This window comes from Selaginella moellendorffii, unplaced genomic scaffold (assembly GCF_000143415.4).
Source record: "Selaginella moellendorffii unplaced genomic scaffold, v1.0 SELMOscaffold_105, whole genome shotgun sequence".
Taxonomy (NCBI): domain Eukaryota; kingdom Viridiplantae; phylum Streptophyta; class Lycopodiopsida; order Selaginellales; family Selaginellaceae; genus Selaginella; species Selaginella moellendorffii.
Genome location: NW_003314366.1, coordinates 173,881 through 193,845, shown reverse-complemented (window position 1 = coordinate 193,845; position 19,965 = coordinate 173,881). Strand labels below are relative to the sequence as shown.

Genomic DNA, 19,965 nt, shown 5'->3' with positions numbered 1-19,965 from the left:
CGTGATCGTGATCGGATAGAGCGGTGCCAGTGCTGGATGGAATTCTGTGAAAAGATGTGACGAGCACGTAGTTTATGCGCGAGAAACGTACGTGGTGGCGAGCAGCAAGCCTGTCATGTCTTGGCGCCTGGCTCTTCCACTCTGGCCGGGTTGAAAGATTCCGGACGCCGCGCTAGAAAACACGCGATACGGGTGGGCGATCGGTATCGGTCGCGTAGAACAAAAACGAAAAAGGAAAAAACCATCGCGTGGAATCCACATTGTTCTTGGAGACATGGAAGACCTCCGGAGTAAAACGAGCGAGCGAGCGAGAGCCAATCTGGATATCTTGTTGGTCACCTACGTCCTATATTCTAAGTTGTCTCGTACGTAGAGCATCAACCTTGCTTGTCACCAACACTTAAGGCCGCGAGCGAGCATCGTCCTCACGAGCTCCAAAACTTGCGTCCGCTAGATCATGAGCTGCCTGCTCGTGCTGTGCTCGAGCTTGCTCGTCATTGCAGCAGCGAGCGATTCCAAACTTCCATCGTCACCACCACCACCACCACCACTTCCCGTGCTTCCAATCCCATCGTCCAAGCAGCTCCACTGGCAGCGTCGCGAGCGATCAATCTTCTTCCACTTCGGCATGAACACCTTCACCGACTCCGAGACGGGGACCGGGCTCGAGGACCCGCGACTCTTCTTTCCCACGCACCTCAACGCAAGGCAATGGGTGAGCGTGGCCAAGGACGCCGGATTCACGCTCGTCGTGCTCGTCACCAAGCACCACGATGGCTTCTGCCTGTGGCCGTCCAAGTACACCAATCACTCCGTGGCCAGCAGCTTCTGGAGATCCGGTAAAGGAGACGTAGTGCGCGAGCTCGCCGACGCGGTAGCCGAGGCCGGCATTGATCTCGGCCTCTATCTCTCGCCATGGGACCGCCACGAGCCCAGCTACGGCAACACGCTCGACTACAACAAGTACTACCTCGCCCAGATGCGAGAGCTCCTCACCAAGTTAGTGGAACACCATTTCCAGCTATGGTGGTCGTAGAGATAACTAACTTGGTCTCTGTATTGTGTGTAGCTACGGCAACATCTCGGAGGTGTGGCTGGATGGCGCAAAAGGCAACATCAGCATGGAGTATAAGTTTGACGAATGGTTTGAGACGATCCATCAGCTCCAGCCGGGAGCGCTCATCTTCTCGGACGCGGGGCCGGACACGAGGTGGGTCGGGGACGAGCAAGGCCGGGCCGGAGCAACTTGCTGGTCCATGGTCCGGAGGAGCAGCATCCAGATCGGCAACTCGGGCCCCATCTTGCAGTAAGTTGTCAAGTTGCTGGTGACGAGCTGGATCTGATCATCCTTGGCTGTTCTTGTTTGTAGGTATCTCAACCAGGGGGACGAGCACGGCAGCGACTGGGTACCACCCGAGTGTGATGTTTCGATCCGGACGGGATGGTTCTGGCACCGGAGCGAGCGTCCGAAAGATCTGTGGAGCCTGCTCGATATCTACTACACCTCCGTGGGCCGGAACTGCGTCCTGCTGCTCAACGTTCCGCCTAACTCGTCCGGCCTCATCTCGGACGAGGACTCCAAAACTCTCCGCGCCTTGAGCACCGCCATCACCACCATCTTCTCCGTCAACCTGGCCGCCTCGCCTCTCTCGGTCACCGCCAGCAGCGCCTACAGCACCGAGCACGGCCCCCACCAAGTTCTCACCCCGGACATCTCCTCCTTCTGGTCGCCGCGCGAGGGAGAGGCCGCTGGATGGCTCATGCTCGACTTGGGAAAGCCCACGCTCTTCAACTTGGTGAGGATCCAAGAGGCCATTGCCTGGGGCCAGAGAGTTCGCTACCACCGTGTCGACGTACTCAGCGTCACCAGGGGGTGGACGACCGTCGCACAAGGAACCACCATCGGCTACAAGAGGCTGCATCGGCTCAAGCTGATCGTCAAGGCTCAGCTCGTCAAGCTTGTCATCCTCGACTCCCGAGCTGCGCCACCACTGGTTGCCTCGTTCGGCCTGTACCTGGATCCATATCCACACGTTGGCAACGATACTTCAGTGATCTCTTGACAGTCCATTCGTCAAAGCGAGCTCTCGCGAGCTCCCTTTCGCTTCTATATTCACACTAGCTCTACCAATGCTAGAAAGCAGAAAGGGAAAACGAACTTAACCGGGAGAAAGCAGAGACTGTCAATCCTTGTTCTTGTTGCCTCCTCCTCCCCCCTTGATGACAAACTCGTTGCGCACCAGGTTTGCTCGCAGCAGCATTGCGCGCGTGTCCTGCTGGAAGTCGTAGCCTGTTTGCATGGCGCGTTGAAACGATGCCTTGCGTTGGTCAGCGTGGCGAGCGTAGAGAATCTTGTTGTGGGAGTCGATCCGGGCCTGGCAACAACGTGAAGAGTAAGAAACTAAAAAACCATCCATCTAGCTTACCTGAATCTGGTCCTCCATGATCAAGGCCGCAAGCTCCTTCTCCAAGCCAGACACGTTGGTCTTGAATGCGTTGGCCATTGTGTTGAGGTCTACCGATATGAACGGCGTCGTGTACTGGATGAGAGCCTTGTGCCTGATCTGCTCGTACAGCGCTTCCACGTGATCGTAGAGATGAATGTCCAGCACTAGGCTGCCCTTGAGCTTTTGCAAACAGCTGAGGCATGACGCATAGCGACTGGAAAAAGAAAAGAGCAAAGATCACAAAAGATTTCTTCCCTCAGCCTTAAGAGATCCATAGAGATACCTCGCATAGAAATCATGAATCACTTCTCGCACTTCCGGTGTCAGCTCCAGAAAGTTTCTAAAGTTGACATTATCAATCACCTTGCTCTGCAAGGATGAGAGTTACGGTGGCTGGTCCTAGTAAAAAAACACAAAGCACGAACCTTGAGATCGGCCCTGTCGAAGGAGGCGAGAGCGCAGAGACCACCGTAAGTTGCAACGTCCTGGGGCGCAATGACTTCCGAGTAGTTGTTACCAATCTCGAAGTTGGTCTCTACGAACTGGAAAGAAGGTTGGCCGAGGAGCGAATGAAAAGAGTGCCTACCTTGCGAGCTGCGAGCTTGTACTTCTTGCTCTCCAGGTACGCCAACCCGGCCGCACACTTGAGCTTGGCGAGGATGATGGGATCCTGGATGTCCGGCGTCTGATCGGCCTTGGAGACGTAGTTCGAGACGTGCACGAAGTGGCCGAGCTCGATGCTGACGAGAATGACGTTGAGACACATCGCGATGATGTGCTTGGAGGTGGTGCAGTAGTCGCGAGTCCGGACGTAGCACTTGAAAGCTTGCTGGAGATCTCCACGGCTGTAGAAGAAATCTCCCAGATCATTGTAGCCCATGCGAATGCTCTCCTTGATGAGATTGGTCTGCGCAAGGAAACGATCCAAAGAGAGATCTTAGTTCCTACGAGACGAGAAAGAAAAGAAAGAGAAGAGGACTGCTCGATCGAGCGGTACCTTGTAGCCATTGAGCTCCATGTCGAGCTTCTCCTGGCGTTGCACGGCCCTGCGATCGACCACGTCGACCCATTCCTGGTCGCGAGCGTAGGCGGCCCCCAGGCGGCCTCCAATCTTGTCCACCACCTCCTTGTAGAGCAGCGTGTTCTCGGCCCTGCGTATCTCGTTGTGCGCCATCCGCAGAGCTTCCAGCTCCAAGTTGTGAGACTTGGCATGGTCGGCTATGAAGAAGAGGCGGGTCACCTTGGTTCGCCCGCTATACAAGCCGGCGTACGCTTCCAAGTCCACCTGATCGCCGGCGGCCACTCCAGCGCTGCCGCTCGCGTCGCCTCCTCCTCCATCGCCCTCCATCGCCATCGCGCTTCTCTTCCCTCTCGCGCTAGGGTTCTAAGCTGACGTGGCACTAGAATCTCATCCGACGGTCGCCGGGCAAAGAGTTTAGGGTTTGCGGCTGGGGAGGACAAAGAATGGCGCGATCGCGATGCGGCTGGCTGCTCGTCCTGGCGCTCCTCGTCTTCGCTGCCATCGCTTGCTTCCCAGGTGACACAGATCGGGGCCGGATTGGATCTGGCCGAATTTGACTCGAGAGAATTTTGTTTTGCAGCTCGATCCAGGGCCGAATTGGAGGAAGGGAGCGACGTGGATTCGTCGCCCGGGGCTGGCGATGAGGTTGGAGTCGTGGACGAGGGCGTGATTGACGCATTCGATACCGTCGGCCCAGCGGCTGGAGTCGACACGGTCTACCACTTTCCAAACAATCCGCAAAAACGTGAAAGAGCTTGTTGAGATCCATGCCACGCTCCTCCGTGCTAACCATGGTGCTGTGGAATTTTTGCAGTAGTTCCTGCTGGAGCGACCGCCGAGATTCTCGTCGGGATCGGCAACACTGGTAAGCTACACACAGGGTTTGTTGGTTTCTCAGTCACTCTCGTGTTCCTTCCAGGGGACGCTGCTGTCAAAGTGAACTCCATCCGGGGAACTCTTCACCTCCCGTTTGATCACAAGTACTTGGTCCAGAACTTCACTGTCCAGGTTTGAGAGTTGTTTCTACGTATCAATCATCACCAGCGTTTTCCTGGAGCAGGAGTTTGGGAATGCAACCGTCCCTCCGGGCGTCCAGGCAACGTTTGCGTATCCCTTCACCGTGACCAAGTTCCTCCAGGTGAGTTTCGGATGTTTTCGCGATTGATTGGACTCCATGCTCGTTGCGCAGCCAGGGAGCTTCTCGCTAGTGGCGAGCGTGCTATATGAAGTCGACGGCGACATCCACAAGACCGTCTTTTACAATGGCACTGTCGAGATCGTGGAGTCTGGTGGTTTCCTAAGCGGCGAGACGCTCTTCCTGGTCACGCTTGGGCTTGGCCTGATGGGACTTTTGTCTCTGTGGATCCACGGACAACTCCAACGTTTCTCAAAGGTAAGCAAAGCTATCTATCATCACTCTCGCTTAGCTCCGACTGGATGGATGCATCCATTCGTCGTGGTTTTTGGTTTCACCAGACGCGGAAGACAAAGGTGGTTGAGACGGGAACTCGGAACGCCGATGCAGCGAACAATGAATGGCTACAGGTCTCTCTTTTTCTTTCAGAGTTTGTGAAGAGTTTGCTAAGGTCATTGTTTTTCTTTTGTTTTGATTTGCGCAGGGCACTGCGTTCACCGCGAAAATATCCAAGAGCATCTCTCAACAAAGCAAGTCCAAGAAGAAGAAATAGGATCATAAGTTTATACCACTTTTTTGTTTTGCAAGTTTTTTGGTCTCTCTAAAAAGGTCTAGAGTTTTTCCTGGAGGAAAGGCCTCTAGGGTTTGCAAAAGAGAGAGGATGGGCGTGGTCAGGGAGGTTCTCAGGGCTGGCACTGGCGCGATTCCAAAGCCCGGCCAGAATGTGACGGTGCATTGCACTGGCTATGGTGAGTGAAGGCGCTCAACTATAGCTCTGATTCATTCCAATCTACAGGCAAAAACAGGGATCTCAACCAAAAGTTTTGGAGGTGAGTGTGCTCTAGCTCTAGCTCTAGCTTTGTCTCACTCTCCATCCAGCACCAAGGACCCTGGACAGAAACCCTTTCAGTTCAAGATTGGACAGGGAAGTGTGATCAAAGGTTCTCGGATCTATCCAGAAAAATGCCTTTGTTTCTCAGTTGTCTTTGCTCTTCATTCCAGGGTGGGACGAAGGTGTCATGGCAATGCAACTGGGAGAAATCGCTCGGCTAAAGGTAAGCTTATTATATTTCTTGTCGATTTCACTGGCAGTAATGAGGCTTCTTTGTTGCTCCAGTGCACTCCGGACTATGCTTACGGGAAGGATGGATTCCCTGCGTGGGGCATTGAACCAAATTCCGAGCTTGTTTTCGAGATCGAAGTTCTTAGCCTTGGTTGAGAGAGTTGCCATACCATACAAGACAGACAGTGAATGCCATGCTGCTTGAAATCTAATCGTGATCGCTTTCATCACTAAAGTAGCCACTGCTCTTTCTCGGCCCCTTTGAAACACAAGCAAACCAAAGCGTCAGTAGGAAAGCAAGAGAAGAAAAAATGAGACCTTGAGTCCTCGTGATGGCTGCTTTTGAGTGTGTTGCGTATCAAATGTATTCCTGCAAAAACCCAAACGAGCATCATCATCTCCGGGACGCTGTTTGTCAAAAGCAAACCTTTACCTCGTGTCTACAATTGATGCCCAGCCTTCAGGTGCTGGAGCTTCTTCTTGTTCTTCTCCTTCTTCGTCCTCGCTGCACAAATCCATTCAAGCAGTGACAGAGAAAAGATTTGCAAACCTCTCAGCTGGATCGTCCACCGGTTGCGTTACGTCCTTTTGTCCCCGACGCTGCTTCTTGGGACAAGGCCGCTCCCTGAAAAGCTGCGTGAATGAAACGCATGTCACAGAGCAAACTTTACGAGCAAAACTCCACCTTGTTCTTTGGACACTCGTACGATAGATGGCCATCCTCGCCACACTCGTAGCACCGGCTCTTGTCCTTGTAAACCTGGTGGACGCAAACAAGCGGGAGACATGATCAATCCAAGCAAGCCCGAGCGAGAAAGAGATGGTCTTCCTTTGTTCTACCTTGCGACGGATAAACTCTCGAGCCCGGCCATTGTCTTGCGCAATGGAAACTTTCAAGGTTCTCTTGTTGAGCACCACTCCATCCATGGCCTTCACCTGGGAAACGCAATGCGCTGGTTAGCAGAGCTTCCATCTCCTCCATTCACAAGCTCTCACCGCTTTCTCGGCATCCTCTCGCGCAGTGAACAAGATAAATGCCACTCCTTTGCTCTGCCGCGTTACCCTGTCCTTCATCACCGTCACCCTGGATCGCGAGCTCGTGAGCAAAATCCCCTCGCAAGATCGCAAAGAAATACCTGCTTACTTGCCTACTTTGCCCATTTTGCTGAAGATCGTGTAGAGATCGCTGTTGGTGAGCGCGAAATCGAGATTGCTCACATACACGGTGGATTTGGATGGAACCAGACCCCCGCTGCCTTGTTTGCCCCTCTTCTTGTGCTGCGCGTCACGCGTGGATGTGGATTCCTCCTCCTCCTCCTCCCAGTCATCATCGTCATCGCTCACACCCCTGGGAAACCCAGACGCAGCCATGATGAACCCTAACAAGTGTAGGACTAGCGATTAAGTACTTATTTCTATACATTAATCAATCAATCAAAACTCTTAAGGTATGCGATGCGAGGAAAGATCATCAAAGTCCACCCATGCGTCGGTTGAAAAGAATGTGGCTGGTGTTCGCGACGGGAGTCAATCCGGGAAGATCGCGGATGTTCTTGTTCTTGGGATCCACAACCTGCCATCGAAAGAAATCTCGTTTGAGCGCTCCTGGAAACAAAGAGAATGGACTTTACCTTGACGACGATCACGGCAATGACACCCACGACAATGAGGAACAGGAAGAACAGTATGCATCTATCTGTGGCAAGCTGCAAAACAAGAAATGGATCCTCCACCAGTGTAAGGAGCAAAGATACTAGCTGCAAAGCGAAAGAGTTTACCTGTCTGCCAATCTCCTTGACGAGTTGAGACGCCTTCTTGATGGAGAATTGGATGTTGTCTAGCTCATTCACGATCCTGCCCATTTGCTCCGTCTGTAAAACCAATCACTCGTCTGTAAGTGCCCCCGAAAGAGAAAAATGCTTACTTGTCCTTTGAGCGTAAGAGCTGTTTGAGCGCCGACGTTGATGGTGTCCTCGACCACCTGTGAAAGATATATGAAATCGCAGGGAGTCACAAAGCGACGCATCTATTGGACCTTTTTGGAGCGCTCGATCGTCTGATCCGTCTCGTCCATGGTTTTCTTGCCAGCGTCCATGAGTTGCTGGTTTGACATTGCTGCAAAACGAAGAGCAAAGAGCTTAGAGAACCAAGCGAGGCAAGCCGCGACTTACTGGACGCCATCTTCACGTTTGGATCCGTGAGGTCAGTGCGAGCACCTTCGGCACTGCCACCTTCCATCAACTCTGCCTTTTTGTTCCCCAGCGAGCTCGTGTACCTGGGTGAAAACCAAGAAAAAAAAAAAACTTGTGAGACACCGGCATGGCGGAGGAATGCACACACAAGAACTCACGTTTTGCGCAGGGCCACATACGAGTTGAGCTCCTTGATCTGCAAGAGACACCATCCTAGCGATGAGATCGATCGCTCGAAAAGCCTCCATGGCCTCCTAGCATGGAACTTACCAGTGACTGCTTCTTTTCATTCAGCTGCTTTGTCAAATCCGGTGGGTTCCTCGACTCCTCCTCCTTGATCTCTCTATCAAACTCCTTGATGAGCCTGCATTGAAACTTTAGCGTCTCGAGCACAGCCAGGCGAGACCGACCTCTTGCACTCGCGCATCTTGGCGGTGAGCTCTTCCAGATGCTTGCTCTGCCGGGCAGGCTCCTTGATCTTGTCCATCTTCTGGAAGCCGGATCTGCATTTTGGCCAGTGAGAAATTTCTAGAGATTATCTAGAGCGAGCGAGCAGGGGGACTTACGAGAGAGCCCGGAAGAGATCCTTGAGCTGGCCATCGAGATCTGCCAATGCCGGGCTGAGCTCGGCCATCGCCTGGCGCCCAAACTTGATAGATCCCCCAAACAGCCTAATGCCTCATCCACCCAAACCCTAGGCGATGGATCGAGGGATTTCCAGCAGCAGAGCAAGATCGCTGTGTCACAGGACTAGCGCAAGAGAGCATCCATCGCGAATTTGCTGCTGCCCCTTCCTTCCATTCCCGGCCCAAGATTTCCACTCCCCCTTTGGCCAGGCCTAGAAGAATATGCCGGGTATCGTAATCGCGAGTTAGGGTTCTTACCCGAGCACTGCCTAGGTTTAGCGCGCTGCGTTTGCCATGGCGAGCGTGGACATGATGGATGTGGCCGGGCCATCGGGTGAGGGCTCCAGCAGCGGCGCCAGTAGCTCCACCAAGCGCTCTAAGCGCTTCGAGATCAAGAAGTGGAACGCTGTGGCGCTTTGGGCATGGGGTAAGGGGATTGTTTGCATTGTGAGAGATTATCGATCGCGCCCTCTTTCTCCAGACATTGTGGTGGACAACTGCGCGATTTGCCGGAATCACATCATGGATCTGTGCATCGAGTGCCAGGCAAACCAGGCCAGCGCTACCAGCGAAGAATGCACCGTTGCCTGGGGTAAGAGAAGATGATCATAGCTCTATTGGTTTTGTGACAATGCAAAACACACTCTTTTGTGGATCCAGGCGTGTGCAACCATGCGTTTCACTTCCACTGCATCAGCCGCTGGCTAAAGACGCGCCAAGTCTGCCCTCTCGGTAAGACGAAGAAACAAACTTTCAGAGCTTTGCCTCTTACTCTTCCAGTTTTTTTCCTCCAGATAACAGCGAGTGGGAGTTCCAGAAATACGGTCGCTAGAGTAAAGCTGGCTCGATCGAATGTAGATCACGACTCCCTCGAAAACGTGAGAAAAAATCTTTTCTTTTGTTTCATTTTTTCTCTCGGTTGTTTTTGCAAAGAACTCAAAACTTGGGCAATATTAATCTTCGTTTTTTTCTACGCTCTATACTTGAGGGGTACCTTTCTCGTTAGGTGGTGGCACTGCCTCTGGTGGCTTCATTGCGGGGCACAAGAGAACCTCCTGAAAACAAAGCCAATGAGATAAAAAGTATGGTTCCTGGCTTACCTTGATATTGAGAGAGTCTGTCAAGAGCATGACCAGCCTATCGATTCCCATTCCCCACCCAGCGCAAGGAGGAAGCCCATACTCCATAGCCTTGACAAAGTCCTCGTCCAACACCATCGCTTCGTCATCGCCACCTTGTCTGTCCTGTAAATCAATCAAGGAACAGTGTGAGCACAAGACAATGACAGTGAAATCACAACCACGCACCTTAAGCTGTTGTACGAATCGATCTCTCTGTTCCACGGGGTTGTTTAACTCTGTGTACGCATTCACCAGCTGCGATAGGGAAAAGAGCGTCACTCTAGTTTCTTTCCTGCGCTACTACTCAACTCACTTCATGCTTGTTTACGAAGAGCTCAAAGCGTTCTGTGAGACCTGGCTTGGACCTGTGTTGCTTCGCTAGCGGACTCATAATGAGGGGATGGTCGATGATAAAAGCGGGATTTACACAAGTCTCCTCTAGATAATGTCCCACCAGCTGCAAACACACACACGTCAAAGACTGCTGATGAACAGAATGACTTAAACCTTGTCCAGAAGCCTTGACGTAGTCAGAGGAGGAGCACAATACACACCCCTGGCCTCGCATGTTTTTTTCAGAAACTCGTTTGCCTCCTCTGATGCAAGGTCCTTTGGAAGCTCGATGCCCATTGTGTCTTCAAGGCCCTTGACCATCTCGATCCTCCTGCAAGAGGAGTAAAAAACGTGAAATGAAGAGAACACAAGCACACACCTGAATGGGGGAGTGAAGTCGATCTCGACAGGAGGGCTGTCATAGCCATCGGAGTGATACGAAACCGTATATCCACCAGTGATTTTCTTAACCAATCCTAGAAACAACAAGCATAGGCAAAACTCCATTGTGAAGAAAGCAAGGCTTGGAAATTTACCTGAAAGAAGCTCCTCCGTCATTGTCATCAAATCGTGGTAATCAGAATACGCGCTGTAAAACTCGCAAGTCGTGAACTCCGGGTTGTGCGTAAGGTCCATCCCTTCGTTTCTAAACTGTTTGTCAACCTCATATACGCCATTATAACCCGCCACAAGCAACTGTTTGAGCTGCAGCTCAGGTGCTATCCGCAAGCTCATATCCATTTCCGACGCATCATGATGCGTATTGAAAGGTCTGGCTGCTGCACCACCAGCTTTCGAGTTGAGAATCGCCGTCTCTACCTGCATTCCACGGGTTTAGATGATATGATTCACACGATGAACCAGCTTACCTCTCTGAAACCGCGCTGGTCCAAGAACGAGCGAATATAATTCACCGCGGAGTGTGCTGTCTCCAGGACAAACTTCACTTCCGGGTTCACTATGATGTCAAGAAACCGGAGCCTATATCTCGTTTCCTGCACAAGACGAATCTAAGAAAGAGAAAGAAGTAAAAGCTCAGCCACACACCTGTTCTTTCAGCACATAGGCGTTTGGATTTCTTGGTTTCCCAGGCCTCCAGGTTGCTTGCTCGTCCTGTGTAAGAAAACTTGAGCACACTGCGCAATGGCAAACTCCTTTGCTTACCCTGTTCTTTCCACCCTTTGGTAGCATGTACAAGCAAGGCGCTAGCAGGATTATCTCCTTGACAAAGATGCTGAGCTCTCCACGATTACTCATGCCTGGATTTCCCGACACCCCGACCACGTCCCCGCGCTTGATGTTTGCGTGCACAGCCGCAAAGTTACCACCAACGAGCGATCTAAATGGACAAAGAGGAGTGATCAAAGAACGAAGATAGAGCAACCATACCTGGCATCCGAAACAGCCTGAATTGTTCCCTCGGCCGACTCCAGCGAGTAAAACACGAGCTTCGAGCCCGACGCTCTCTTAGACATCACTCTTCCTGCAATACCGCGACTCTAGCTCGTAATTCTTTCCATTTCTTCCTCACCTGCGAGCGACACGGTCGTCTCAGCCAAGCGCTCTCCATTGCTGAGGCCCTTGAATTTCTCGCGATAGTGATCGAAGGTCATGGACACCCGGAACATCTGGGAATAGGGGCTCGTCGGCAGCGACGCAAGGCTTGCGAGCCGGTTGTTGTAGTATTGCTGCGGGGGCCACGACACACACGAGCTCAGCGCATTGCGAGAAAGAATCCGATCGACACAGGCACGCTACCGTGGGATCCAGCTCCTCCATTGCCGTCGAGCCGCAAGCGCCTAAACCCTAGCTTCACAGGAAAACCCTAAAAGAGAACAGTTTGAAACGTGAGGCTTTTATACCAAATCAAAACATTACATGATCGTCAAAATTATATAGAATGTGGATCTTCTCCTTCGCCACGTTTTGGCAAATTTTATGGTCAGCGATCTTAGAGATCCTCCGCTGGCTTGAGAGCTGGATAGAGTACTACTTCCTGTGCAAGCAAGCAAGAAATTCAGCACAGAACCAGGAGGAAAAAAAACGAACAGCAATAAAAACACTACCTTGATGTCCACTGAATCTGTTAGCAGCATCACCAAGCGATCGATTCCACAGGCCCAGCCCGAGCACGGCGGGAGGCCATACTCCAAGAGTGTGTGTAGTTCACTGTTCTCTTGCGCTTCCGCGGGATCCCTGCACTGGGTGAATCCACTCACCAGCTACGAAAAACAAAGTCAAATTTTCGGAGTTTAGTGAAGTGAAGCTCACCTGACTCTTGCTGACAAAGAGCTTGAAGTGCTCCGCGAGAACTGGCGTGGAGCTGTGCGTTTTCGCAAATGGAGTGCTCCTCTTGGGGTAGTCGACAATGAAAGTCGGGGACACGCTTGTTGCCTCCAGGAAATGGCCCGCTAGCTGCAACACGAACTCAAACATTAGGCCTTGTAAACAGGACATGCTAGAATACCGAAGACAAGAGGTTCGCTGTCGAGAGAGGCGGCGGACATGAGACGCCTTTGGACGAGCAAGTCTCTCTTAAGAACTCATTGGCCTGCTCCGACGCAAGGTCCTCTGGAAACTTGAGGCCCAGTGCCTCTTCAAGGCCTTTCACCACCTCCACCCTCCTAGAAAGCATATAATGAGACGAGCCAAAGACGAGGAGCTCACCTGAATGGAGGAGTGAAGTCGATCACAACAGGAGGGCTGTCGTAGCCGTCGGAATGGTAATAGACTTTGTATCCGCCAGTGATCTTCATAACCAATCCTAGACAGAACAGTTGTCCATCACGAAATAAGAGAGCTCGGGTGTTTACCTGAAAGCAGCTTCTCGGTCATCTCCATCAAGTCCTTGTAGTCGGCATATGCTTTATACATCTCGCAAGTAGTGAACTCGGGGTTGTGTGTCCGGCTCATTTCTTCGTTGCGGAACTGCTTGCCAATCTCGTACACGCCAAAAAAGTTGGACACAATCAGCTGCAGCAGCTGATCCGACGAGACCCGAAGAACCATGTCCAGGTTTAGTTGGTTGTGATGCGTCTTGAAACCGTTCGCGACACTTCTTTGCTCGAGAACCCCAGTGTTCACCTGCATCTCGATCGTTACCACGCCGCAAAGAAGCTCCTCCCGATCAAAGCTTACCTCTGTAACGCCACTAGTTTCCATGTAAGTCCGAATGTAGTTCACGGCCTCGGTTCGGGCAGCAAACACGGACTTGATGTCCGGGTTGACAATCAAGTCGAGAACCCGGTTCCTGTACCTTTCTTCCTGCAAGAGGGAATAGCTGGTTTTACTGACGGCTGACTACTATACGAGAGAAGACGAACCTGATCACTCAGCACATATGCGCTTGGATCTCTTGCTTTCCCCGGCCTCCAAGACTCTTGCTCCGTGTGGCTATCACCCTCGCGTTCTGGCAAAGTGCGTAGGCAAGGAGCCAACAAGCACAACTTCTCCACGGAAATCCCCAGCTCGCCATGACACGCCGAGGCAAAACCCGAAACACCAACAATATCACCCCGCTCGATCTCAGCTCCGAGTTTCGGCACTCTGGATAGATAGAAAGATCACATCAGTCACTCACAGAAGAAGAAGAAGAAACCTGGCGTGATCCACAAATGCTGGAAGCTTTCCCACGACCGACTCGAGCACGTAGCACGTCGAGTCGGGCTCGAGGCGTTTGTGCATTACCTTGCCTGGAACAATTTGCATTTGTCACAGAGACTACGAGCAGTGAAAATCCTGCTCTACCTGCGACGGAGACGAGGGTGTTGGAGCGCTGCCCAGCTTCCAGCTGCCCGAATTCGTCGTGGAACTGGGCCAGGGTCATCGACACCTCGAACTTGTGAGGATACGCATTGCCAAGGCTTTCCTCGAGAGAAGAAAGACGCTGGCTCCCCATGGAGAATGCGCGGCGCCCACTAAAACCCTAACCCTATCTTTGAATGGGTTCTACAGTAGAGAGAGTGGGTCAATGGCATGAACCATGAGGTTCTAGTGCGGAGCATCCGCTCGCTAGCGAGCGCCAAAGATCTTCCTCGAGCGCGGCTACTCCACGCGCAAATCGGCAGCGCGCCGGGAAGATTTCTTGCCAATCTCCTCGTCCAGATGTATGGCAAATGCGGCGCCGTGGAAGAAGCCCAGCGGGTCTTCGATCAGATCCCCGATCCAAATGCCTTCTCGTGGAGCATCCTCATGGCGGCCTACGAGCAGAACGGGGATCTCCTCGCGAGCAAGCGTTGCTTCGATCGAATGACGCAGCGAGACGTCGTGTGCTGGAACGCGCTGATCTCCTGCTTGGATCGGATGGGAGACACTGTCTCTTGCCGCAAGGCCTTCGATCGGATGCCCCATCGCAGCCTCATCTCCTGGAACTCGATGCTCACGTCGATCGCTGCGAATGGAGGAGGAGGCGACCTCGCGCAATCCTGGGAGATTTTCAATTCCATGCCCGAGAGGGACACCGTCGCGTGGAATTCGATGCTTGCGGCTCACACCACCTGCGGCGTCGATGGCGATCTGGGATCAGCGAAGAGCCTCTTCGATCGGATTCCTCGCAGGGACGTGATCTCTTGGACGAGCCTCGTCCAGGTATGTGCCACAACCAGGCAGTTTGATCTTGCACACTCGGTCTACCAGAGAATTCCCCAGATCAACAGCATCACTCGCAACACAATGCTCCAGGCATTCTCGGATGACCAGAATCTCACAGCAGCGGTGGAGCTGTTCACATCCACGCCCGAGATCGACGTTGTATCGCGGACCACCATGATTCAGGCATTTGCCCAGAGTGGGCATCTGGATGATTCGAAGGCCCTCTTCGATTCCATGGCCGATCGAAACGTTGTAACTTGGACCGCGATGCTGCTCGCCTTCTCGGATCACGGCCGATCGAATGACTCCCAGGTCGTGTTTGGAAGAATGCCCAAGCAAAATCTCGTGGCTGGAAACGCGCTCGTCAGCTCCCTCTCGCGAGCGGGCGATGTCGCGGCTGCCAGGCTCGTGTTTGAAGATCTCCCAGAGCGCGATTCCATCTCCTGGAACACGCTGCTCATCGGCGCGGTAGAGGAGAGTTTCAGGATCGACGGTGGAGATTCAAATCCAGCTCGAATCGATGGCGCCAAGAAGCTCTTCCTCCTTATGCCCGCCCTCTCTCTCGTCTCCTGGAACGCGATGATCTCCGCCAGTGCTCGATCGAATCGCGTCACAGATGCCCAGACTCTTTTCGATCAGATGCCCGATCACGACACTGTCTCGCTCACCGCGATCTTCCAAGCTTATGCGCTGAATGGGCATCTCCAAGAAGCAAAGCGGATGTTCGACTCCACCACGCAAAAAGATTCCATCCTCTGGACGTGTATGATCCGGGCGTACATCGAGGACGGCCAGATCCAGCGCGCACACGAGCTCTTCGACAGGATGGACGGACGAGATTCGTCGTGCTGGACATCGATGGTCCAGGCTCACGCCGTAGACGGCAATACGGAAGACTCCATAGCCATGCACGAGAGAATGCCGTACCACGGAAGGATCGCATCTACGTCGGTTCTGACGGCTTATTCCCAGGCCGGGAATCTCAGCTCCGCCAAGGCCGTGTTTGAAACCATGCAAGAAAGAGATATTGTCGCCTGGACCGCAATCCTTACGGCATATGCCCAAAGAGGGTATAACCTTGAGACTTCTCAAACTTTCAAGATGATGCCCGAATGGAGCATCTTTCCTTTCAACGTCGCCGTATGTGGATATGCCCAAAACGGGCACATTGAAGATGCCAAGGAGCTCTTTGACAAGATGCCGGAACACAATCTAATCTCCTGGAACGCACTTCTTGCAGGATATGCCCAGAACGGGCATTGCGATTCGGCGATCGGGGCCTTCCGTGCGATGAACCTGGAGGGCGATGCAGCGCCGAATGACATCTCCCTCACGAATGTCTTGGCGGCCTGCGGCCACAAGGGCCTGCTGGAGATGAGCCGGGAGTGTTTTGTGTCGGTGAGCTCCGACTATGGATTGAAGCAGTGCAAAGAGCAGTATAGCTGTGTGGTTGATCTGCTGGGACGACTGGGAGAAATTGAGATTGCCGAGGAGATTGTGAAGGCAATGCCATTTGTGGCTGATGATGTGGTGTGGGGCTCTGTTTTAGGTGCCTGTAGAACCCAAGAGGAGAATGGGATGAGAGCAGCAGTTCAAGCAGTGGATTGGATTGCACAACTCAATCCAGACAATGGCTCGTGTTACATCCTCTTAGCAAACATGTATGCTACGACTAATCCCTGAAGAGTCACGTAATTGTTTAATTATTGGGAGCTTGATCCATTGCAATGCCATCGACGCAGCTAATACCGTCTGATCGTGGTTCCCATAGCTCGCATACTGCAGCTCCAATTGATCAATCACATGCATTAAAATGCTTTGGCAGAGCTATTTTTTAATAACTAAATCAAAAGTTAGAGAGATTAAAATCAATATCTCTGATTAACTGGCAAAGCGCTTGTTGTTCGTGTCCACGAAGCCAGCCTCCACAACGTAAACAAGCTCACTCGCCCAGAGCCGGGGCAGCACCCTTGGGCCCGAGATAGATCCGCGCCACAGACAGCCCTATGATGTTGAGAACCGGGAAAGTGGTGCCAGATGGCTTGTGTGAAGTTGAAGAGAGGATTGAGGGTGTTTGTATCAGTGTTGGTGCCAAGTCTTTGGAAGTGACTTGCACTTTTGATCAAGTTGTGGCTGGGGGTGCAAAAATAAGAGTTATAGTAGAGATCCATTTGTATATTTATTCTTGTTTTGTGTCTAGCTTCCCTGACTTCATACCATGCTAACTGATAATATCCTCTTGTTAAGCCACCAATCCATTTGGTATTTTTCTTGTTGGTTTTGGTGTTAGGATGTAAGATATTTTGGGATTATTCCACACAAGATGTTCATGGTGCTCAACAGCCAGAATCCTTCCTTCCAGATATCATCATCTGCATTGTTTGGACCCAACCAGCCGGATGAAGTCCTGGAAGCGTCTTTCAGTCTCAACAGGACTGCCATCGATCTGCTGCACGAGATCTACAAGAAGATATTTAATTTCAATAAAACACTAAGGGAGACGACTGCATGCATGCCACATCTTGCATAAATTTTATTAACACCCCAGGACACATCCCCTCTCTGATCTATGTACCCCTGCTCGGGTATGGTGCAGTTCCTCACGCTAAGCTCAAGTATAAATTCCATGTAGGATTAACGAAAGATTATTTTCTTTCCTTTGTTTAATCTTCTCAGCTCGAGCATGAGTTGTCTCTAGATGATGTCTATCGAGTTCAAGACCTCCCCGCATATGTGCAGATAATTCATCTTTGAAAAATTACTGGATCCCCAAAACCAGCTTGTTTCGGAAGAAAAAAAGATTATTCTCTATTCCTATCAAGTCTCATATCCCTGTAGACTGGGACTAGCAACAGCTCCAGGCCTTTCGAAACTCCTCTACGTAGATCTGCTCCACGAAAGGCGAGCAGAACTTATCTTCTGACAGTGCGTATCTGGGATCCTGACTGATCATTTCCGATCGCAGGTGGAAGTCGCAAGTTGTTGTTGAAGAGTCCGGCCTTTTGACGATACTTTCAACCGTATTGCGGATGGAAGACATGGTACGTCCGTTAATGAAGTGCAGGAGCACCCTGTGCCAATCCTCCTCGTCTTCCAAAAGTATAGCGACTTCTTTTGGCTCCAGCTCAGCTGGTGGTGCAAGTCTGAAGTCGTTCCCGTCCCCCCACTCAATACCTGGTTCGCATCCGCCTAACTGCTTAATCCGAGCTATCTCCATGCAAGCCTCGTCCAGCACATCCAGAAACTGGGGATGGAAACCAGCGTAAAAATCCATGTCCTTGGTCCGCTGCTTATGACCAGTTACGACGGCTCCCAGCACGGAGTGAAGAAGAAAGACTTCTCTTTGTTCCTGCGAAAGACGATTTAATTGACGAGCACGAGACGTATAGAAACACAAACCTTGGTAAAACCCCTGACACGATAGACTACTACTTGCTCCGAGTCACTCAAGTTGGCAGCCACAGCTTGGTGTGCTGCAGGAGACACGCCCCACACGACTTTGTAAGGCTCAACAATGGCTTTGAGCGTCAGGAAGGTGTTTTCCAGTTCTCTAGCGCCCGGTCTCTCGATGCCACGAATGTCCAGAGCCTGCTCACCATCAGCAATAAAAGTAAAATCGTCCCCAGCTGCTGCCCTCTCCTTGAGAAACTTCTGAAGCCTCTCCATCCATTTTCCTATGTTCCCAGACCCACTAAAGTCCCCGTCCTCCTCCATTTCTTCTTCCATTTTGTGAACCGCGTCACGAACCGGCTTGTGCTCGTCTGCACCGGAGTATGCAAAGCGGAGCCCATCAAGCAGCCATTTCAGTAGCTGCAGCGGTGCTCTGGCCTTCTCCATGTTCCACATGCAAACGATCACACTCTTCGCTGGACCACCCGCATAGAACATGTTCGCAATTGCCCTCAACTGGCAACTTTTCCCGGTGCCCTTGGGCCCGACAACAAGTAACTCTTGCTCACGTTCAAGAGACAGGACATGCCACAGCAGTTTCTGCAAGTCTGGTGATCCCACGAAAAGAAAAGACCTTCGAGTGCCTGTGTAAGGAAGGATGGTCACCTGGTTGGGATTGCCTTGATCTGCTGCCAAGATGCCTCCACTGTATCATCTCCGGCTACGCGCCGCAGCTTCTTCACAGCCTCTGCTCTATCCATGAGTGCCCTAAATTTTCACCCTGGACGAGCCGTTTTTGTGTTAACCGAGCATGTATCTTATATTACCCACAAGGTAATGGACAAGAAAAATTAACAAACAAAATCCTCAAAAATATACTCAAGAAAATAGTCAAGATAAACTTTAAAGATTGGGATGAAAAAATTTATGATGCTTTTTGGGCTTACAATTTTTTTTTCAAAGTTTCAACAAATTCTACACCATTCAAGCTTGCTTATGGCCTTAAAGCGTTAACACCACTCGAGTACACGGTACCATCTTATTGAAATTAATAAAAAAGAATCAATCAAGAAAAGACTCACAATGCTTGAGAAACTCGATGAAGAAAGATTGAGTGCAATATGGACAATCAAAGCAATACAGGCTAGAAGAAAAGCTTATCATGATCACAAACAAGTCAAAAAAATTAAAGTGCATTACAAAGTAGGAGGACTTGTTTTATGGTATCATGGCAATGTGGATAAACTTGGAGGAAAACTAGTTCATTAATGGAAAAGACCATTCAAGATTACGAGTATACAAATCCCAGGAACAGCAAAACTTGCAACTTTAGATGATGAAAAATTGTAAATAGTTAACTTGAACAAATTGAAGATTTACACAAGTGCTTCACACTATAGTGATACCAAAAATTTCAAGAGAAAAAGAAATTACATTTGAACGCATGCAAACACTTAGAGAAAATTCGCCCCAACAAGAATGTGACCTAACCCTAATCTTGGCAGTTGAGAGAAGAAAAGAGTCACGGGTGATGGTGTGTGAGGAAAGAGGGAGCCCACCAGGGGCAAACAGTGGTCAAGGCTGCTGTGATTCTTGGTATGGTGAAAGTGCAGCTTCAATGAGGACTAGAGTCACCTTGAGGGCTCCACGCCATCCACGGGAAGAGGAGGAAGTGGTTGACCTCTCGGACGATGAGAACAAGGTATGCTCGGTTTTCCAAGTGGGAAACCCAGAGTGGTCTCGAGACAAGAATCTTGACACATGGCTGTGGAAGTATCAGCTCTATGTGTTCTTGGTTCTCATGATGGCTATGGCAAGCTCCGATCCACAGGGTCTCGAGAGGAAAATTATCAATTTTGCGTGCAGGAAACTCACGATTGAAGAAGAAGACTTCGCCAAAGCTCTTCAACTACCAAACAGGGGAAAGCGAGTGATGGCTCCACAAGGTAGAGCCATCAAACCACAGATCATGAAGCATGTAGCAAACTACAAGACAGCAGCATCTCTGCAGTTCTCAAATGTGAAAGAAAATTTCTGAGGGATTTTC

General features: G+C 51.2%; 11 protein-coding genes across 13 annotated transcripts; 5 read left to right on the top strand and 6 right to left on the bottom strand.

Moving 5' to 3' along the window:
* Positions 1–36: 36 nt before the first annotated feature.
* On the top strand, positions 37–2,063 carry LOC9647643 (alpha-L-fucosidase 1). Its single transcript, XM_002990160.2, has 3 exons — positions 37–999; positions 1,070–1,306; positions 1,370–2,063. The coding sequence occupies exons 1-3, from the start codon at positions 458–460 to the stop codon at positions 2,061–2,063; spliced, it is 1,473 nt and encodes a 490-aa protein (XP_002990206.1). The 5' UTR covers positions 37–457.
* On the bottom strand, positions 1,903–3,867 carry LOC9647979 (COP9 signalosome complex subunit 1). 2 transcript variants are annotated; one of them, XM_024663911.1, is made up of 7 exons: positions 3,445–3,867; positions 3,034–3,354; positions 2,873–2,989; positions 2,731–2,816; positions 2,427–2,661; positions 2,165–2,375; positions 1,903–2,015 (listed from the first exon to the last, which is right to left on the bottom strand). In XM_024663911.1, exons 1-6 carry the CDS (start codon positions 3,799–3,801, stop codon positions 2,184–2,186), a joined length of 1,308 nt encoding a protein of 435 aa, XP_024519679.1. In that variant the 5' UTR covers positions 3,802–3,867; the 3' UTR covers positions 1,903–2,015; positions 2,165–2,183. The 2 variants fall into 2 exon arrangements, with proteins under 2 accessions (XP_024519679.1, XP_002990169.1); XM_002990123.2 differs by lacking the exon at positions 1,903–2,015 and having other exon boundaries at positions 2,071–2,375.
* LOC112342305 (translocon-associated protein subunit alpha-like) lies at positions 3,852–5,353 on the top strand. Its single transcript, XM_024663912.1, has 8 exons — positions 3,852–3,984; positions 4,049–4,213; positions 4,283–4,333; positions 4,388–4,476; positions 4,529–4,606; positions 4,658–4,861; positions 4,945–5,013; positions 5,088–5,353. The coding sequence occupies exons 1-8, from the start codon at positions 3,912–3,914 to the stop codon at positions 5,154–5,156; spliced, it is 798 nt and encodes a 265-aa protein (XP_024519680.1). The 5' UTR covers positions 3,852–3,911; the 3' UTR covers positions 5,157–5,353.
* LOC9647642 (peptidyl-prolyl cis-trans isomerase FKBP12) lies at positions 5,238–5,914 on the top strand. Its single transcript, XM_002990159.2, has 5 exons — positions 5,238–5,352; positions 5,400–5,433; positions 5,483–5,544; positions 5,606–5,658; positions 5,721–5,914. Exons 1-5 carry the CDS (start codon positions 5,265–5,267, stop codon positions 5,820–5,822), a joined length of 339 nt encoding a protein of 112 aa, XP_002990205.1. The 5' UTR covers positions 5,238–5,264; the 3' UTR covers positions 5,823–5,914.
* On the bottom strand, positions 5,654–7,041 carry LOC9647641 (U11/U12 small nuclear ribonucleoprotein 31 kDa protein). The gene is made up of 8 exons (XM_002990122.2): positions 6,811–7,041; positions 6,663–6,750; positions 6,507–6,602; positions 6,352–6,426; positions 6,217–6,299; positions 6,100–6,171; positions 5,985–6,036; positions 5,654–5,925 (listed from the first exon to the last, which is right to left on the bottom strand). The coding sequence occupies exons 1-8, from the start codon at positions 7,035–7,037 to the stop codon at positions 5,875–5,877; spliced, it is 744 nt and encodes a 247-aa protein (XP_002990168.2). The 5' UTR covers positions 7,038–7,041; the 3' UTR covers positions 5,654–5,874.
* A 12-nt stretch (positions 7,042–7,053) lies between these two features.
* Positions 7,054–8,720, bottom strand: LOC9647978 (novel plant SNARE 13). Its single transcript, XM_002990121.2, has 10 exons — positions 8,425–8,720; positions 8,269–8,361; positions 8,129–8,222; positions 8,017–8,054; positions 7,838–7,941; positions 7,702–7,781; positions 7,591–7,647; positions 7,445–7,537; positions 7,298–7,372; positions 7,054–7,239 (listed from the first exon to the last, which is right to left on the bottom strand). The coding sequence occupies exons 1-10, from the start codon at positions 8,490–8,492 to the stop codon at positions 7,138–7,140; spliced, it is 804 nt and encodes a 267-aa protein (XP_002990167.1). The 5' UTR covers positions 8,493–8,720; the 3' UTR covers positions 7,054–7,137.
* Positions 8,721–8,743: 23 nt separating this feature from the next.
* Positions 8,744–9,455, top strand: LOC9647640 (RING-box protein 1a). The gene is made up of 4 exons (XM_002990158.2): positions 8,744–8,911; positions 8,966–9,076; positions 9,145–9,216; positions 9,279–9,455. The coding sequence occupies exons 1-4, from the start codon at positions 8,779–8,781 to the stop codon at positions 9,314–9,316; spliced, it is 354 nt and encodes a 117-aa protein (XP_002990204.2). The 5' UTR covers positions 8,744–8,778; the 3' UTR covers positions 9,317–9,455.
* On the bottom strand, positions 9,360–11,763 carry LOC9647639 (lysine--tRNA ligase). Of its 2 annotated transcripts, XM_002990120.2 has the most exons (13): positions 11,697–11,763; positions 11,470–11,626; positions 11,328–11,421; positions 11,103–11,277; positions 10,986–11,051; positions 10,808–10,933; positions 10,475–10,757; positions 10,318–10,414; positions 10,113–10,269; positions 9,919–10,062; positions 9,792–9,860; positions 9,585–9,728; positions 9,360–9,539 (listed from the first exon to the last, which is right to left on the bottom strand). In XM_002990120.2, the coding sequence occupies exons 1-13, from the start codon at positions 11,715–11,717 to the stop codon at positions 9,462–9,464; spliced, it is 1,611 nt and encodes a 536-aa protein (XP_002990166.1). In that variant the 5' UTR covers positions 11,718–11,763; the 3' UTR covers positions 9,360–9,461. The 2 variants fall into 2 exon arrangements, with proteins under 2 accessions (XP_002990166.1, XP_024519676.1); XM_024663908.1 differs by having other exon boundaries at positions 10,986–11,277.
* A 14-nt stretch (positions 11,764–11,777) lies between these two features.
* LOC9647977 (lysine--tRNA ligase) lies at positions 11,778–13,895 on the bottom strand. The gene is made up of 10 exons (XM_024663910.1): positions 13,686–13,895; positions 13,537–13,630; positions 13,262–13,484; positions 13,077–13,202; positions 12,752–13,022; positions 12,606–12,702; positions 12,406–12,562; positions 12,210–12,353; positions 12,005–12,160; positions 11,778–11,934 (listed from the first exon to the last, which is right to left on the bottom strand). Exons 1-10 carry the CDS (start codon positions 13,834–13,836, stop codon positions 11,890–11,892), a joined length of 1,464 nt encoding a protein of 487 aa, XP_024519678.1. The 5' UTR covers positions 13,837–13,895; the 3' UTR covers positions 11,778–11,889.
* Positions 13,896–13,913: 18 nt separating this feature from the next.
* On the top strand, positions 13,914–16,211 carry LOC9647638 (pentatricopeptide repeat-containing protein At1g56690, mitochondrial). Its single transcript, XM_024663964.1, has one exon. The coding sequence runs from the start codon at positions 13,914–13,916 to the stop codon at positions 16,209–16,211; it is 2,298 nt and encodes a 765-aa protein (XP_024519732.1).
* A 1,055-nt stretch (positions 16,212–17,266) lies between these two features.
* Positions 17,267–18,661, bottom strand: LOC9647637. Its single transcript, XM_024663974.1, has 2 exons — positions 17,928–18,661; positions 17,267–17,877 (listed from the first exon to the last, which is right to left on the bottom strand). The coding sequence occupies exons 1-2, from the start codon at positions 18,414–18,416 to the stop codon at positions 17,374–17,376; spliced, it is 993 nt and encodes a 330-aa protein (XP_024519742.1). The 5' UTR covers positions 18,417–18,661; the 3' UTR covers positions 17,267–17,373.
* Positions 18,662–19,965: the final 1,304 nt, after the last annotated feature.